A 16,605-nucleotide genomic window follows, 5' to 3' on the forward strand; every position below is an offset into this window, starting at 1 on the left:
AGGAGAAGGCCCTCGGCCAGGAGTAAAGTGGGCCTAGGAATGCCAATTGCCTGCCTGGCACCTCCAGCGGAATTAAGCTTTTCTTACAGTTTCTCCAGAACTAGCATGAGAGTCCAGCTGCTCTTTCTTTGGCCACAGAGTCTTTCTCCAGAATGCAAATGAGGGACACAGAAAGCTGCCTCTTTTTTTTTTTTTTTAAAGACAAGGTCTCACTCTGTTACCTAAGCTGGAGTGCGGTGGCACGATCACAGCTCACCGCAGCCTTGACCACCCGGACTCCTAAGTAACTGGGACCACAGGCATAAGCACCCACGCCCTGCTAATTTTTGTATTTTTGGCAAAGACCAGGTCTTACCATGTTGCCGAGGCTGGTCTTGAACTCTTGGGCTCAAGCGATCTCACTGCCTTGGCTTCCCAAAGTGCTGGGATTACACGCGTGAACCATCACACCTGGCAAAGCTGATTTCTTAAGGTTTCTCTGATCATGGTCATGCCAATAGAGGATGGCTCAGAGGCCATAGCATTAGATATATTTTAAAGCAAAAAATTATAAAAATCCTTTACTTCTTTGAATGCATGCTATAGATGTTTCTAACATTATTTTTTTTCTGGTTTTAATGAAAGCCCCAAGAAAGTTAAGGGCACAGTGATGGAAAAAGAAATGAACACACAAGATCCATCCAGTGTTTAATTCTAAATCTTTCCTAGAAATTCCTAGAAAAGAAACCTGCTAGCTCCAACTATAAAGCTGCCCTCTAGATGTGCCCTATTGGGCATTCCCAGCGCTCAGGTTCACTGGCCAACCAGCTATCACTGAAAATGGCAGAGATGGGCTTGGGCAACAAGATTATTTGTAGGCAAAGGAAAAGCAATGTTGTGCTTGGCTTCTGTCACACATACACTAAAGAGAAGCAATGCTTAATGACCAATGAAGAAAAAAAACAAACAAAAAGCAGTAGTAAGTCAAAGGAAGCTGCGTGAGGATACGGAAGAAAAGACCCAGTCCTGAGCCGAGCAGCGATGGAACACTGCGTCTCTTGGGCTCCACCTCTGTGCCTCCCAGGATATCGCCCTTCCCGCAGGAAGCAAGAGACCCATGCTGATATGACAGGAGGTTTCTGATACCAGTTCTTGTGAAGACATTGCAACTATCAGCAGCATGCCAGGCGGCACCAGGGGAGCTCTGCACAGACTCACTAAGGCTTCGTTCACAGGCCCCCGTCAAAGTGATCCCCACTGCAGGGCACTCGGAGTTATTACAGAGGGCAAAGAGAAGAGCCAGGCCAGTCTGAAGGAGCCACCAGACCTGGCAATGCCTCCTGGTAGAGCCCATCACCACTGGAGCCGGCAGCAAGCTCAGACCCCTCCTCCAGGGGTGAGTTTGGGCAGAAAGCGGCCGAGACGCCAAAGCCGCAAAGGAGAAGGAGAAAAAGCTTCAAAGTTCAAATGGTCCTTAGAGATCATCTGGTGAAATCTCTTCATCTACAGGTTTCTATAGAAAAAGCAAATGATCAAAATACCCTGAGGTTAGTTCTGTGGGAAAAAAAGATTCCATAAGCAGGGTAGGAATACTTCACCCCACTTTCAGTCACAGATTTTAGAAAAGATGTATGTAACAAATCCAAAATGCACAGCCATAGAAGGTGCTTATTTAGCCAAAAATTAAACATAAAAAACTTTCACAAAACCAGTCTGCCATCGTTTTTAAATTATTGCATGACTTACCAATGCTCAAAAATGTATCACAAGAGTTACGGAGACAAGAGAGTTAAACCTGGCAATCTTTTAAAGGCAAACTGAACAAGAATTAAAGTCATCTTGTATTATTAGAACAAGTCACAGGAAATGGGTCATCTCTCTAGGACAAGGGGAAAATTGCATTTGCCATCTGCAGAAAGAACGCATACTATAATGAAGGAGCTCTGCAAAGCGCAGGTCCTAAATATCAATTCACATGGCAAGAAAATATCAAAACAAACCCATCCCAAAAATGTGCTCAGGCTGATTGCGAATAACGAAAGTAAAGGCCACTGCTACTGCCATCACCCTTAACTACCTGTATGGAAATATAATCAGGAAAATATGAGAAAAGGATTTTCAAATCATTAAATGAGAAAGATGCCTACACATGCCTACAGCACCTTCTCCCCTCTTCCAGCATATGCACTGCATCCAATTCTGAAACCCACTGGCCTGTGATAGATTATCCAGCACGGGCTCACTAACTCTGTGTTGATAATCATGAACCAATCTCAAGTCCCTGCCCTCTGGAAAAGGAAGGAGAATTTTACATTGTGTTCAGTAACAATTTATTTTTGCTTTGCAGACCAGAGTAAGTATTGCAAAAGAAAGTTAATCATCTCCTAAACACACATTCACAAATTCCTTCCTTTGAAATGTATTAAAGCACCCAACTTCCCCTCTCACCAGCTCACAGCCACATGATGTCTCACAGAAGCACTAACTTGGAAGTTCTCTAAATCATAAGGAAATGTGCAAGTCAGAGAATCTGAGGAATCTCTTTAGCATTTATTTAAGAAAGATCTGATGAGGAATTAAATGGGTGGATGGTATTCACATGGAAGGGATGGGTAGGGGGGCTACAGAAATCACTGGCAGACTGAAAAGTAAGTGGGTAAATCACAGAAGCAGTCCTCTTTAGAAGCAACTAGATGCCTACAGTTACCAGTAACTACATGCCGGTAGAAGATGTCACCAATCACCTTGTTGCCCCTACAGTAAAAGAAAATATAGAAAAGAAACAATAAAAATGAAAAAAAAAAAAAACTTTCAACATAAAAGAAACAAAAATTCTATTTTTTAGAAAGTGATGCTGATCAAAAAAAAAAAAAAAAAAGTCGGGTTCTTGGAAAGCACAATTAATTCATGATTTTAGTTTTCCAAAGGGAAAAAACATGAGGCTATCTCCTAGAAATACATATAACTATGTTTCTAAACATCACTGTTCGCTTTTGGTAACAGAACCAGAAAGTCTGGCTAGATCTCTTTTTCTTTAATTTGTGGGTCAATTATTATGTGTACACACACACACACACACACACACACAATATAATGGCATTAGTAACATTTTCTTTTCCAACTGCACCACAATCCATTACACATTTCCTTGAAAACAACTACTTTATTTCTAAAGCAGACATATAGTTCACAATCCATGATTAATCCTGTAATAAAATTAGGTGCACGGATTGTCAAATTTCAAAACACTTGTGTGTGTAACAGCTTTCCATTGAAACAGCTGGATCAATTGCTTTTGGCTTTTAACTGGAAACACTGAGAATGTTCAACTGAAACGTTGTCCCTAGAGAACAAATGAGAGGCAGGCAAGAAGACAAAAACTATTCCATCTTTAAAACAGAATTCCTTTTACTGTGCCCCCAGTGGCCCACAAAACAGCAAAGAGGAGTGGAAAATGGAGAACATATGGATGATGCCTATTAGAAGAAAGCAGGGAATTTAAATTCACTTCCTCCGATTACCCTCCATTCGTTTTTAAATCCAGTTTTCCACACACATCCCTAGTTACTGATAATAGAATCATCAGCAACTGAGATAAAGATACAGGAACAAGGATCTTTGCCTTCATGGAGCTTCCAATCCACTTAGAAACACAAGGTAAGTGGTCATAAGCAGTTTCTCATGCATAAAGGCAAAAAATGATACATTCCAAAGGACAGAGTTCAGATTCTCAAGATCATCCGCATTCCCCAGTCCTGTGATCCCCAGGAAGCTCCTACAATGGCCTTCAGACTATTCTTTTTCTGTGTATCCCAATAGAAAAGCCAAAGCCAGGAAGGATAAAAGTCAGAAGGGCATGTCAGTATGAGGACATCAGCTACAAAACAAGAACTGTGCAAAGTGCTTAGTCTTTCCTGTTGGCAAATAAGACATAAGGAGCATTTCATACAGCACATTATTTGGCACATACTAGGTGCTCATATTTGTTCCTTTGACTAGCATTCTGTCATGAAACTGTTCCTTCTTAAGTTATGCCTGGTAAAAAAAAAAAATTAGAAGAAATATTTTTTAATAACTGACAAGTGTTATGTTGAAAAAATGGATATGAAATATCTTCATAATTTGATTTTTAAATAATACTAATTTTGTTCTTTAAAATTAACCATAAAGGTTTTTAACAAAATATTCTGCACTGATTATGGCTATGTATAAACATTAACAACACAGCTGCATAGTGAATCCAATTTGGGATTCTCGGCACCGCAATATGGACATTTATTTTTGTTTGTAAAGCCTACATTGATGACCACCTAGGATGTGTTAACTAATTTCGTCAGTATGCCTAGGTCCTTTTTACTACATGTTAGATGAGAAATCAGACAGATTTTTACATATCGGTAATGTAACAAATCAAAGGTGCTTGTTGAACAACTTCCTATAATTTTATTAGTAACAGCTATTCACACAAAATTGTGTTTGGGTCTGAGGGGAGCTCTTTCTTTAATGTTACTCCATTTGGCAGAACAAGAGTAAACGTTCACGGTTTACTGTAGTCAGTTATTGCCACAGATTTAATTACCAACAATCGCACATTTTACCTTCTAGTGCTATTTCACACTTCCCTAGGATTAAGTCTACAGAGATCTTAACATGACTTAAAAGGCATTACAAAAGTTTTCCTTTGAAAAATGTGACTGCCTCCCGCTCCAACCAGGAAATTCGACTTTTAAATTTGTTGCTTCACATACTTGTATTTTCCTCAACCCAATACAGAGGAAACAGATTCCCTCCACCTTCTCAGGGAGAAAGCAATCCTAACCTCCTTATAAAATGGCTTCTCTCTCTTCCAAGATGTACCCTTTGAGCTCCCTATTTTCCCTCTACAACATCCAATCAACATTTCCACTAATATTAACGGAACAAATAACTCCCCTTAAGGAAAAATTAATATGAATGCTGGAATCAAAACCTTTCTTAGAAAATCTTGTTAATTTCTTTTCAAGTTAAGTTTGCCTGGATCATAAAGAAAAATCTGTTCCTTTTTTCTGCTAAGTTTAGCATAGCACGCAGCCTCACAACTGCAAAGCCTGTTTCAGGTCCTAAAAAATTCATCTGTAATAAAAATCGTAACTGTTTTCAATAGGCACTTCTGAAAATTGAACATAAGCCATTTCTCCTAAAGTAGAGCTGAGTTGGTTTTCTTTTTTAATGAAAAAGATTATATCAAATTTATTTGTATTAAACAAAATAGCTACTGAATTAGTCTTCTGGTTCTCCTTTCTAAACTTACTTTAAAATATGTGAATAGATAAACCTGCAATATTTTCACTGTTCGGCAGGGTTTTAATTTGTGCCAGATTTGCCATATGAAGAAATAGCATATAGGGGTACAGGATGGGACATTATATGGAGATCCAGACAATGAATCTACATAGTTCAATGCAAAAATCTTACTCTGAAGGCTTTGTTACACAGTCAGAGCCACAGTTTTGATTTTTATGGAGGATATTTCCACTTTGCTCTTCTGATATAAACTATAAGTACTTTGTTTCAACAACAACAAAAAAAGGGAACTGTATCCAAATAAATCCTGACATTCAGAAACATATTCAACACTTGGAAACTAAAAGAGTAGCAAAAAATAAAACCTGTTAGTCCTTAAAGCAGTCTCATAAACACCATTATTTTGCTATTTCTAGGGAGCTGTTGTTATTGAGGCTACTTAGACCAAGGCTTTCATTCAACGATTCTAAGTCATCATCCTAGATGGCACTGACCTCTAGGTTAATCCAGGCAATCAACACACCCACTCCAGTGAACTTTACTGAGGGGTAGTGGAAAGCGTGCTCTTTTCCAGATGTTTAGAAATTAACTCCCCATACAGTTTAAATTCGCTACAGCATTTCCAGCCTTCCAAGCCCTTTCTTGGTCTAAAACTGTACAGCTTTCAGTACAAACGCATATCCTTCATATTAAAAATGTTTTAACTGCAATTCCTGAAATTCTGTATTTAATTATGGTGGGTTTGCTCATGTTATTGTATAGGTCAATCACACACACTCAGTTAGGCATCACCTGTGGTCTACAGAATATTAAAACTTCACTGAGCCCTGTACCATGGAGAAAACTGTATGGTAAAAAGATGAGAGGGTTAAATTAGCCTCTACACGATAAAAAGTAATAAAAATATAGAACGGCTTTTCTTTTCTTTAAACTTTCATGCTTTAAGCATGACTGTTACCATTCTCAAATGCATCCAGTACAGAACTGTAATACACTGATTTAATGTGTGATGCAACATCTTACATTAACACTTCCTATCCTGGAATGCATTTATAATCAATTGGCTCAAAGAGTTACGCACAATTTTTTTAAGATCCTGATTATATCTGCCACAGATAAAAACACTATATATTCCTATGTTTCTATAAATGTATTCATTATTGTCTGTTCTAATTTCCAGCAGGATGGTAATAAATAAATTCATTTACTCAGCCAATATTTATTGAGAACATTCTACGAGTTAGATATTGTGCTTGAAGCTGGGATTTAATAGTGAGTAAAACAGACACAACTCATACTCTCATATGTCTGCAGTGTACAACAGGAAGAAAATCTATGCTCATATACAAAATTCAGTTCAGAATTCCAAGAGCATTTAAGGTCTTCCATTTAAGACTGGCCTATCGCGACCAGCCTAACATGGTAAAACCCCAGCTCTACTAAATATAAAAACAAATAGCTAGGCGTGGTGGCGTATGCCTGTAATCCAAGCTACTTGGGAGGCTGAGACAGGAGAATCGCTTGTACCTGGGAGGCAGAAGTTGCAGTGAGCTGAGGTCAAGCCATTGCACTCCTGCCTGGGCAACAAGAGCAAAACTCCATCTCAAAAAAAAAAAAAAAAGAAGACTGGCCTAAACTTTGCCTGTTTCAATAGCGATAATTCAATCAATTAAAGGGGGTTTGCTAAATCCTATTTGATAATTAAGATCTAAAGAGTAAAAGACTTCAAAAACATGTAAAATAAGAACAGGTTAATAGGAAAAAAATGTTTCTTCTAGGAACTGAAAAAAATTTCAGGATAACTATATGTAACATGAAGCAGGCATTCAAGGCCATTTGTATTACACAGACTTACAGACAAATTACATTAAATGAGGTTATCTACGTACCACCAATAGAAATATTTAGTGAATATTCATGAAAATTAATCAATTAAAGGAAATATGTGCTTTACACCTACAAAATACACAAAAACATTAACCAAGTAAAAATGAAGTATGCTCTTGTGTATCTACATTGAATGCAGAGACTAAGTTTTGAGTGTCAAAATAAACACTAATATAAATGAATTCAAAGAATGAGTAAGTTAAAAGACAACAAGAAAATAATTCAAAATTTAATGTAATATTCTTATAGTGGTAGATTTCAGGGTTCACGTTTCTAAAGTTAAAATAAAATATATAATATATAAGCATATGGAATAAATTTGGAAGATTAGCACAGTTGCCGAATATAAATCAAAATAGCCCAAATTTTACTGCCATACTTTCATCTAGTCAGGTACCTACTACTTGCCTTTTTAAATGTCTCCATATTATTAATATACAAAAGTAAATAATTGTATGAGCAAATGCAAGGGTACCCACTTTTATCCCTGTCAAACAAATCCTTTTCCATTAAAATGGCATCAAGTCTTGAACTAAAATTTACTTTGAAAACAATTTTATACTGAATTTCATTTCAAAATACAGTTATTCCTCCATAAACTGGTTAAAAATATTAGTAGATCTTTAAACTGTGAATGGATACATTCTATAATCTCCTCTGGACAGGTTTTGTTTAAATGATAGAAGGAACCAGAACATTCAGTCTACTCATCAAAGCAGCAAATCAGGAATTCCTCAAATGAAATCCTTCCCTAATATCTTCCTTGTTGAAATCAACCATCCTGGATTCAAAAACTCCTGAAATCACACTCATACACACACATGCACGCACAAATCCACATTTAGCGTACATTACTATATAGTGTATTGTGGTATTTATGTTGCAAAGGCAACATACCAAGAACATGAAGCAGTAACAATACTTGCATGATGTTCCGCGAATAAGAGGAAAAAAAAGTTCTCCACACTACCACCACTTTAGCAGTAAAACTGGTTTACACTTTTTCTCAGAAAATTATCTCCAAGTTCATTTTTAAAAGCACAGTGTTATTTAAACACACAGTATGGAATTAAGCATCCATGTAAGTGTATTTCCCTTAAACATTCAAACCTAGGCCCATTGACAAACCGGTTCCCTGGGCTTCAACTCTTAGCTGCTGGGAAACTCAGAGCTGTCACTTTTCAGGCAAACAGGGTTGGCTGGAGAGACCTCAACTGCCCAGTTCACAGTTAAACAGAAACAAAGACTGTCAACAGGGCAACAGAAGAAACAAACAATTCTTAAAACAAGTCTCTCTAAAATACGTGCTTTTCCCCTTAATCATGCACTTAAACACTCTACATATTTCTTTTGTTCTTTATTTTCTTCTCAATCTTGAGAACTCAGAAAACATTCCACTGCCTGTTTTCAGCCATTAGAAGTAGCTCAAAATGAGAATTTAAAAAAAAAAAATCTTTACTTTCCAACTGCAGTTTGCCTCCTCCCTGGCTTCATTCCCCTAAGCCCACCTCTTTCATCTAGTGTTTCGCCTTCAGTTCTTTATAAACATGTGCCCATTTATCTGAGTTTCAAAATGAAGACATAAAGCATGTCATGTGAATTAACTATTAGTAACTATGTGTGTGATCAGTATATTTTGCTCCTGCTTGTAAATGATACAGTACATAAGCAGTTCATTCCCAAAGGCAATTGGTTCCTTGAGCCAGCAAATGGAATGCTCAAGATAAGAAAGAAAATGCATGCTTCTCAAACACCAACTGACAGTACAATATTCTTTTCTTACAGAAATGTTTGAGAAACACATTTATTATACATGCAAATATCCAGAACACAAGACATTTTTCAGGCCTGTTACTGCAAAGCTGTTTGCTCTTCCCACCACAATAGCTCAGGGTTCTGTCACTGTGGCTTGTATGTGAATCCTGATCGCTTGATTCTGAACATCCTCTCTGAGATAATCATCAATAAATTTCTATTTGAGAAATGGCATTTTCTTGCTAACTTAGAGCTAAAGCAGAATTTTTTTTCAAGACTAGAGGAAAATTTTTCCTGTATGCTTCCCGTTTTCCTTCTAGCCCAGATTCCAAAGATATTAAAATGCTATGTGTTTTAAACAAAAGGTTTCTATTTGTTGCCAAGAGAGTAACTGAGAGACTGCACTGGTTTTCGGCAGTAACTATTGTGAATTCAGGCCTACATCTGGGTTGCCTCATTAAACAAAAGATACCGGTCGCTGTCAACAACCACACAGCACAACACTCCCCTACCCTCATCTTTATCTAGAAGCAATGGTGCAGACGAGAATCACGCCTGTCACCATCCACTAGCCAAGAAACTCTTCTAGGCTCCCTCCTTTCGATGGTCTGGTGGCTAGAGAACAGCACTTCTGTGACACATTTGGGCTCGCCCTCCCGCCCCGCCCCCAATACACAGGCCCTTTCCTTGGAGGGCCAACCACTTGGCTTCCTCATCATCAGTGCTCCGGGAATCCAGTTGCGAGTCTGCCCACCGTTCCCCCATTCCCTCCTGACCCCAGAGGGCACTGATAATGGATGCACACCGGCCACCCCACCGCAGGCCATCTCCCAACGTGCCCCAGCTCCGCTCGCCACCCGCTGGGCCACACACACGGCTCCCCGCGCCACCACCCCATGGGATGCCGCGGCCACGACACTGGAAGTTCAACCCCTCTGCCCACCTTTCCACCCCCGCGCCTCTGGCCGGAGTGATCTGCCATTTAGCAGATGCACAGCAGATAAGGCACAGCCCTCAGGGACCCAAAAAGAAAAAAGCCGAGACACCCGGCAGGGCAGCCGCGACCCCTCTGCTGCGTGTGTGTATCTGGGTGGGTGGGTGGGTGGGGGTGTGTGTGTGTGTGTGTGTGTGTGTGTAACGCGCCTGCGTGTGTGTATCTGGGTGTGTGTGTGTGTGTGTAACGCGCCCGCGCGCCCGCGCGGGTGAAGGCAGTGGCCGGGGGCGCGCCCGGGAGGGTAGGGGCTAGCCGGGGGCGCCGGGGGGCGGGGGACGCCGAGAGGGCAGCTGTCCCGCAGGGCCAAGGATGGTGGGCTGGGGGCGCAGAGGCCCGGCGGGGCCCCGGGCGGTACTCACCGAGCAGCAGCAGCTTGAGCTCCCGGCGGGCGTCCCGCTTGTCCCTGCGGAGCTGCCGCTCGATCTCGTCGTTGATCCGCCGGGCTTCCTTGGCCTCCTCGCTCAGGCAGCACGCCATGATGGACTCCAGAGTCATTCTTCCAAAGTGCCTCCGCTGTAGCCCCGCCGGCACCCCCTGCTCACAGCGCGCACACACACCCTCCCGCCCTCGCTCCCCCGAGGCAGCGGTGGCCGCCGAGCCCCCGCCGCCCGGGCGCGCGGCCGGGACGAGCTCCGGGAACCGCCGCGGGGGCAGCGGCCGGAGCCGGAGCCACCAGGTGGGCCGGGGGCGCGGTGGGAGCGGATGGCCTGGGCCGACGGGAGAAGCGAGGCGGGCGCGGGAGGCGGGCGCTGGCTCGGGGGGCGCGTGAGAGAAGGCCGCCGCGCCCGGCCTCGCTCAGACGCCCGCGCCTCCTTCCCCAGGAACGGGCGGCCCGCCTCGCCCCCCGAGCCGCCGCCGCCGCCGCCGCCTGTGAGGCTCCCCTACGCCGTGCGCCTGGCGGCGAGAGCTCATCCACCGGGGTGTCCCCGCAGCGAGCGGCCGCCGACGGCTCCCCGCGCCCGGCGCGCCCGCTCCTCGCCGCCGCCTGACACGGCTCCCGGGCGCCTTCGGCCCTGTCCGCGCCCACCGCCCGGCTCGCGCGCAGACCCGGTTCCCGGCCCGCCCGGCAACCGCGCGCTCCTCCGCCTCCGCCTCCGCCCCCGCCCCCGCCAGACGCCCACCCCCTGCCCCGATTGCCAGGCGCGGAGCGGCTGCTCAGTGCGCGCCCTCCCCCTCGCCACACACACACATTTTCTTCTTTCTCTGAACTGGAGCACAGATCCGGGAGGGAGGAGGCGGCGGCGAAAGGAGGAGGGGAGGAGGCGGAGGGGACGGGCGCGGGAGGAGGGGAGCCGGGAGGCGGTGCCGCCCGGCCCCTCCTGGAAGGCTTTCCTGGGCTCGCGGCCGCCGCGGCGCGCCTCCCAGTGCGGCTCTCGCCTCGCCCGCGCGGCTCCCGGGCTGGGCCGGCTCTCTCGGGCTCTGCGGACGCCCACTGCTCCCGTACCCTCGGCAGAGCCCGCTGGCGCCGCGGTCACGGCCGCCCCCGGCCGCCGACGTGCAGCCCGAGCCGGCGGTCGCCGCTGCGTGCTAGGACCGCCGCCGACCTGCGGCTGCCGTCCGGCCGGGCGTGGTGAGGCGGGAAAATGGCGGTCTCTGCCTGCCTCAGCCCACCGGCCCGGGAGCGCGGCCGCGGCCCCTGCTGAAGTCGCGGGAGGCGGCCCCGCGGAGCCCCGCACGCGCTCCCTGCGGCGCCGGCGCTGGCGTCCGCGGCTCCCGCGCTGTGCCTGTGTGCTCCGCGGGGACGCTCCTCAGCCGCTTCTGTGTTTCCCGTTCCTATTTCTAAAACGCCATTCGGTTAGAAACTCTCGTGTCACCTCTGACCCCGGTGCAGTCTTAGAAAATAAGATCCTCTATACTGTGGGGGGCAACTGGGGAAGGGAAGGAATTGGCACCGGTGCCCGGAGGCACAGGGGGAGATTCACAGGCGAAGCTGTCCGCAAAGTAACGAGAGATAGAAATCTAAATCCTGAGCAGAGAAAGGAAGCTGCCCAAGTTTCCCAGCCTCCCGATAGGTTCCAACTTTTCATGCCTTTGTTTTTTTGGTGGTGGTTGGTTGTTTCTGTTTTTTTTTAAGTTGTTATTGTTTTTGTTTCACAAGTTCTCTTGTTTCTGACAAGGCACACAATGTTTAACCGCCGAGTAATCGAATTTACCCTTCTAGACTGAGATTGAATTATGGATGACTTATGGGAAAATGTTAAATAATATGAAATAAACGGAAAGGAAACAATGAAATAGAAGAGAAACTAAGGTGGCCCCAGCAAAGTGGCATTCTAGTTTTTTTGGTTTGCAATATTTGATTGAGGCAGTTAAGTGTCGTGTGCATATTTCATTGTGATCGTCTGCTGATAAATAGCACACGAAAATAATCTCGTTCAATCAGGTCCAGGAGGTGAAACTCATACTGCTTCCTGCCTTAAAGGAATCTGAGATCTTCAAAGAAAATTGTCTTTTATGACGAGAACCGCTTTTTCACGTTTCATGTGTTCTCTGAAGTGTCCCTGGTGCAACCTGCTGATCCAGAGTGTAAGGTATGGTCATGACTTTGCTTTTGCTACAGATCAAGAATTCATATAGGGTTCTTAGACAACAGGTGTGTAACTTCCTTCTTTCTTTCATTTGCCATTACTCCACCCTTTCACACACATACACACACTCTAAACCAGAATTTAAATCAAGCAAGTCAAGATACAAAATGTACATTTTAGGTTCTCTCTTTAAAACCTAGAAAATAATTAAATTTCACCTTGGCCTGGAGAGCAGAGAGGGCAAACCTCAACCCTTGTATGTGAATGCCTACAAAGAACAGCTAGACTTGCAATGAAATTAAAATTTAAAATCAAGTGACTAAAGAAATTAAAGATTGAAATTCAGTGTGCAAAAATAGTAGCTTCAGGAGAAAAAATTTTAAGTTTGCATCCTCCTAATATATGTCTGTATATGAGCTTTGGAGAGACACAAAACAATGAAAAACCAAGTGACAGAAAGCTTCAAGTGTCTGGTTTCCTACCCAAGGATCCTCTGAGACTTTCAAAAATGTCTTTTAAAATGAGTCATCAGGCTATCAGGTCATCTGTTTTTACTGAGTTGTCCTATTATTTGATGAATTTGCCTGTTTCAGCAGGCTGTAGATACAGTCAGAGTCTGTTTTGTCCCCCCTGTTTCCCCCCAACATCAGAAACACTCCCTGGCACTTAGATATTTGAATGGATACAATGAATCAATAGGTGAATGTTTCAAATACTGGGGAGAAATCAGGAAGTAAGAAAAACCAGCATGCTACAGTGATAAAGCCATATATGGGTGTCAAGAAGGAAACAGGAAAAGAAATTCCAAGTCTGAGCCCAGATCTATCCAAAAACCTTTTCATATTATCTGGAGAGCATTTGCCAAGCAAATATTCCTAGAGACTAAGTCAAACAAATAGAACCCATGCAGAAACAACTGACAGTTGACCATGTTCTACAAGCACATACTCTAAAACATGCAACTAAACAGGGATCACGTTACAAATCCCAGTTCATTCAGTCAACAAGCATTTATTCATTGCCTACTATGTGTAAATAACAGGTGAAGGTGCAGGATAAGAGTGATACTAAAATGAATAAAATACAGTCCTTACCCTCCATAGGCTTATAGTCTTAGAATGAGGCTTTAAGCAGCTATAATGAAAGACTAAAAATTTGTATAAAATTTGGGATAGAAGTAACAATATAAAGGTATAAAAAGGAAGGGGAGAACTGGAAAAGATATGGCAGGAAAAGGGGCATTGAGATGCATGTTAAAGAATGAAAAGGTTTTCAATAAATAGGTACCTACATCACCTTAAAATAAATCAGCAATTCCATGTCACCTCACACAGACAGTAAGATGATAAACCATTTTGAGAATTCAAGGACTAATGAGCTGAAAAGCAAATTGCAATACCCAAGGAACATTGAACTTCAGAGAAAAATAGGAAGACTGTCACCTTTTCTATGGTATCCTGAGATGGATCTCCAACCCCACGATCGTATCACCCTGTCCTTTGGGGATTGGAAAAGAAAAACAGTAAAAGGCATAGTTTAGTCTTAAGGAGTGGTTCTGCAGTCAAAGAATGAAAAGGCTGTGCTCTTCTAAAAGGATCTCCTGGGGAAGGAAAGGCCCATAGAGGTAATCAGACACAGGCAATATACAGTACCTCTCTTGTTCCCAGTCACTTAGCATGGCTGCTTCATATGTACCATCTCACTGTCATTCTCTAGTGTTCTCTTTCTCTCTGCCCTCTCCCCCTCTGAATTAGGAGCTTCTTGAGAGCAGGGACCTTGTTTTTCATAACTGTTTGCAAGGCACCAGAAAGAGAGCCTAGCCTAGAACAGCTACTCAGTAAATAATGAATAAACAAAAGAATGCTACCACCTACATCGTCAACAAACACACACTTGCAGACTGCCTGTCCCAGGCAGTGTATTATCCCAGATGCCTGAGGCATACAAAGCCCTTAAAGGCTTTATAATCTATTTGGTGAGACGGGCCATGCGCTTCAAAGAATAAACAATACAAAATGAGAAGCACTCATTGCTAACATACAGTACGGAAAATGGATTGCTAGCAGAGTTCAAGAGAAGCAGTTCCCTAAGCTGCCATTCAAATTAGCCCAAAGTATGAGGAGACACACGCTGGTCACCCAGAAGACCATTTAGAAATCAGCCTGAAGAGCATTGTAGACCCTACAAGAGCTGGGAAAGAGCTGTCTGGCCAAGTAATAAAGTGGATTTGCTCCTGGGAAAGAAAGAGAAGCCGACACAGGGAGACGCTGAGAGCTGCAAATGGCACCACCTACAGGAACATTCTTGTAACAGCAGAAAAACTGAGATTCTTAAGTGGAACTGTCCAGTGGAAAGAAGAGCAGGGCCAACATGTTGAAGATGAAAAACTAGGATGAAGCATCTTCTAAAAGAGAAAATATCCACATTACAAGTCATGTAGCAGATATTCTAGAATCTAAATGAAGCATAGTACCTCAGTGACATCTTTCCTTTACCAAGCTCAGAAAATGCACCCGGGTAATACTCTTATTCCAATCAAATATATCTATCTTGTGCTTATCCAGGGTTGGCAATATCAAGGGAAGCACTGTACTTTACAGTTTGAAGGGCCACCAAAGTCCCAGGAGACTGGAAGACTCTAAGAGGCTTGTCAGATGGGAGCTCATTTTAAGTTGAGTAGAATAGTGTTTCAGCCAGAGAAGCTAATGTTTGATGAATGAATAAACAAATGAATGAATATGTACTAAAATCAGAGAGTAAGATGTCAGGTCACCCAAAATCATGATCTAAATCTATTTGGGGCCAGGTGTGGTGGCTCACACCTGTAATCCCAACACTTTGGGAGGCCAAGGCAGGCTGATCACTTGAGATCAGAAGTTTGAGACCAGTCTGGCCAGCATGGTGAAACCCTGTCTCTACTAAAAATACAAAAATTAGCCAGGTGTGGTGGCGCATACCTGTAATCCCAGCTACTCATGAGGCTGAGGCGGGAGAATAGCTTGAACCCGGGAGGCAGAGCCTATAGTGAGCCAAGATCGTGCCAGTGCACTCCAGGCTGGATGACAGTGGGACTCTTTTTATTTAAAAATTTTAAAAAACATCTATTTGGGACCCAGCAGATCAAGGATGATTTAGCTAGTTTAGGAGTTTTCTTAACTGCCCTGCACTTACTACAAATTGGACCCCCCCTATCCTTGAAGACTTTCCGGCTTTGCTGAACTCAAACCTAAGACCAAGAGTGTAAACTCGTGGTCTTTAGCCTGCAGAAGTGTTGTTTTTGATTCAGTGGTACTATTGAGGTTTTTTAATTAGCTGCCAGCACAAAAATGTCAAGAGATTCACATAAAAATCTGAAGTTATTGGTCATGATCTAGCAAGCCCAGGCTTGTATTCCAATGACAGTGCTTCCCACCAGCCTAATTTACTTCCCATTTCAGCACCACTTAGATCAATTTACACTCTGCTTTTAGTAACATGCCATACCTGTGGACATTGGAAGTGGGCCTCTGACCTAAAACAGTGAGCTGGAAGAGGACTGGATTTGGGCATTACTCATGTCAGGTTGATCAAGGGAATTGATTTATTTCTCAGTTTTTGTTGTATGTTTCTAAATCAAATAATCATTTATCCCATTACGTTCATCTCCTTTTGATGATTTCTCATATAAAGCTCAATAAGGCTAAGATTTTTGTCTGTTTTGTTCACTCCTGAATCCAGCACCTAGAACAATGCCAGTAGTATAATAGATGCTTAATAAACGTTTGTTAAATGAGTGAAAATTAGATCGTCCAGTAAAAGAAGCCACATGTTGGCCACATGACAGTCTGTCTCTCTCTTTTTTTTTTTTCTTAGCCAGATGGTGTGCACCAAAGCTTGTCTCCCTCTGTGAAATGTTTTTCCACCCTGTGCTTCAAAATCTTGCCTCCAATGAGTTCACCAAGGAAAATTAGCCATCACTAGAGTATTCAGAAAGTTGGGAAGCAATATTTTTGTTCAAAACCCAGATGAAAGCCTATATTAATTCCACCTAAATCAACTTTGTAGGAAAGTTGATATTCCTATCACCAATTCATTTCAGACCACATGCAGGTTATACATTGAAGATCTTGACAAGATACATAGTCAGAGTTGTTAATTGCTCAGTGTGTGATAAATTAATGAAACACAGCACGTGCTGAT

General features: G+C 43.2%; 1 protein-coding gene across 1 annotated transcript in view; it reads right to left on the reverse strand.

Moving 5' to 3' along the window:
- Positions 1–10,440, reverse strand: part of GNAQ (G protein subunit alpha q) — a 321,775-nt gene extending 311,335 nt beyond the window's left edge. The window contains 1 exon segment of the mRNA NM_001261595.1: positions 10,258–10,440. Within this exon segment, the coding sequence (NP_001248524.1) occupies positions 10,258–10,393 (136 nt within the window). The 5' untranslated portion in view covers positions 10,394–10,440.
- Between the last annotated feature and the right edge of the window lie 6,165 nt (positions 10,441–16,605).

Source organism: Macaca mulatta, chromosome 15 (genome assembly GCF_049350105.2).
Source record: "Macaca mulatta isolate MMU2019108-1 chromosome 15, T2T-MMU8v2.0, whole genome shotgun sequence".
Lineage (NCBI taxonomy): Eukaryota > Metazoa > Chordata > Mammalia > Primates > Cercopithecidae > Macaca > Macaca mulatta.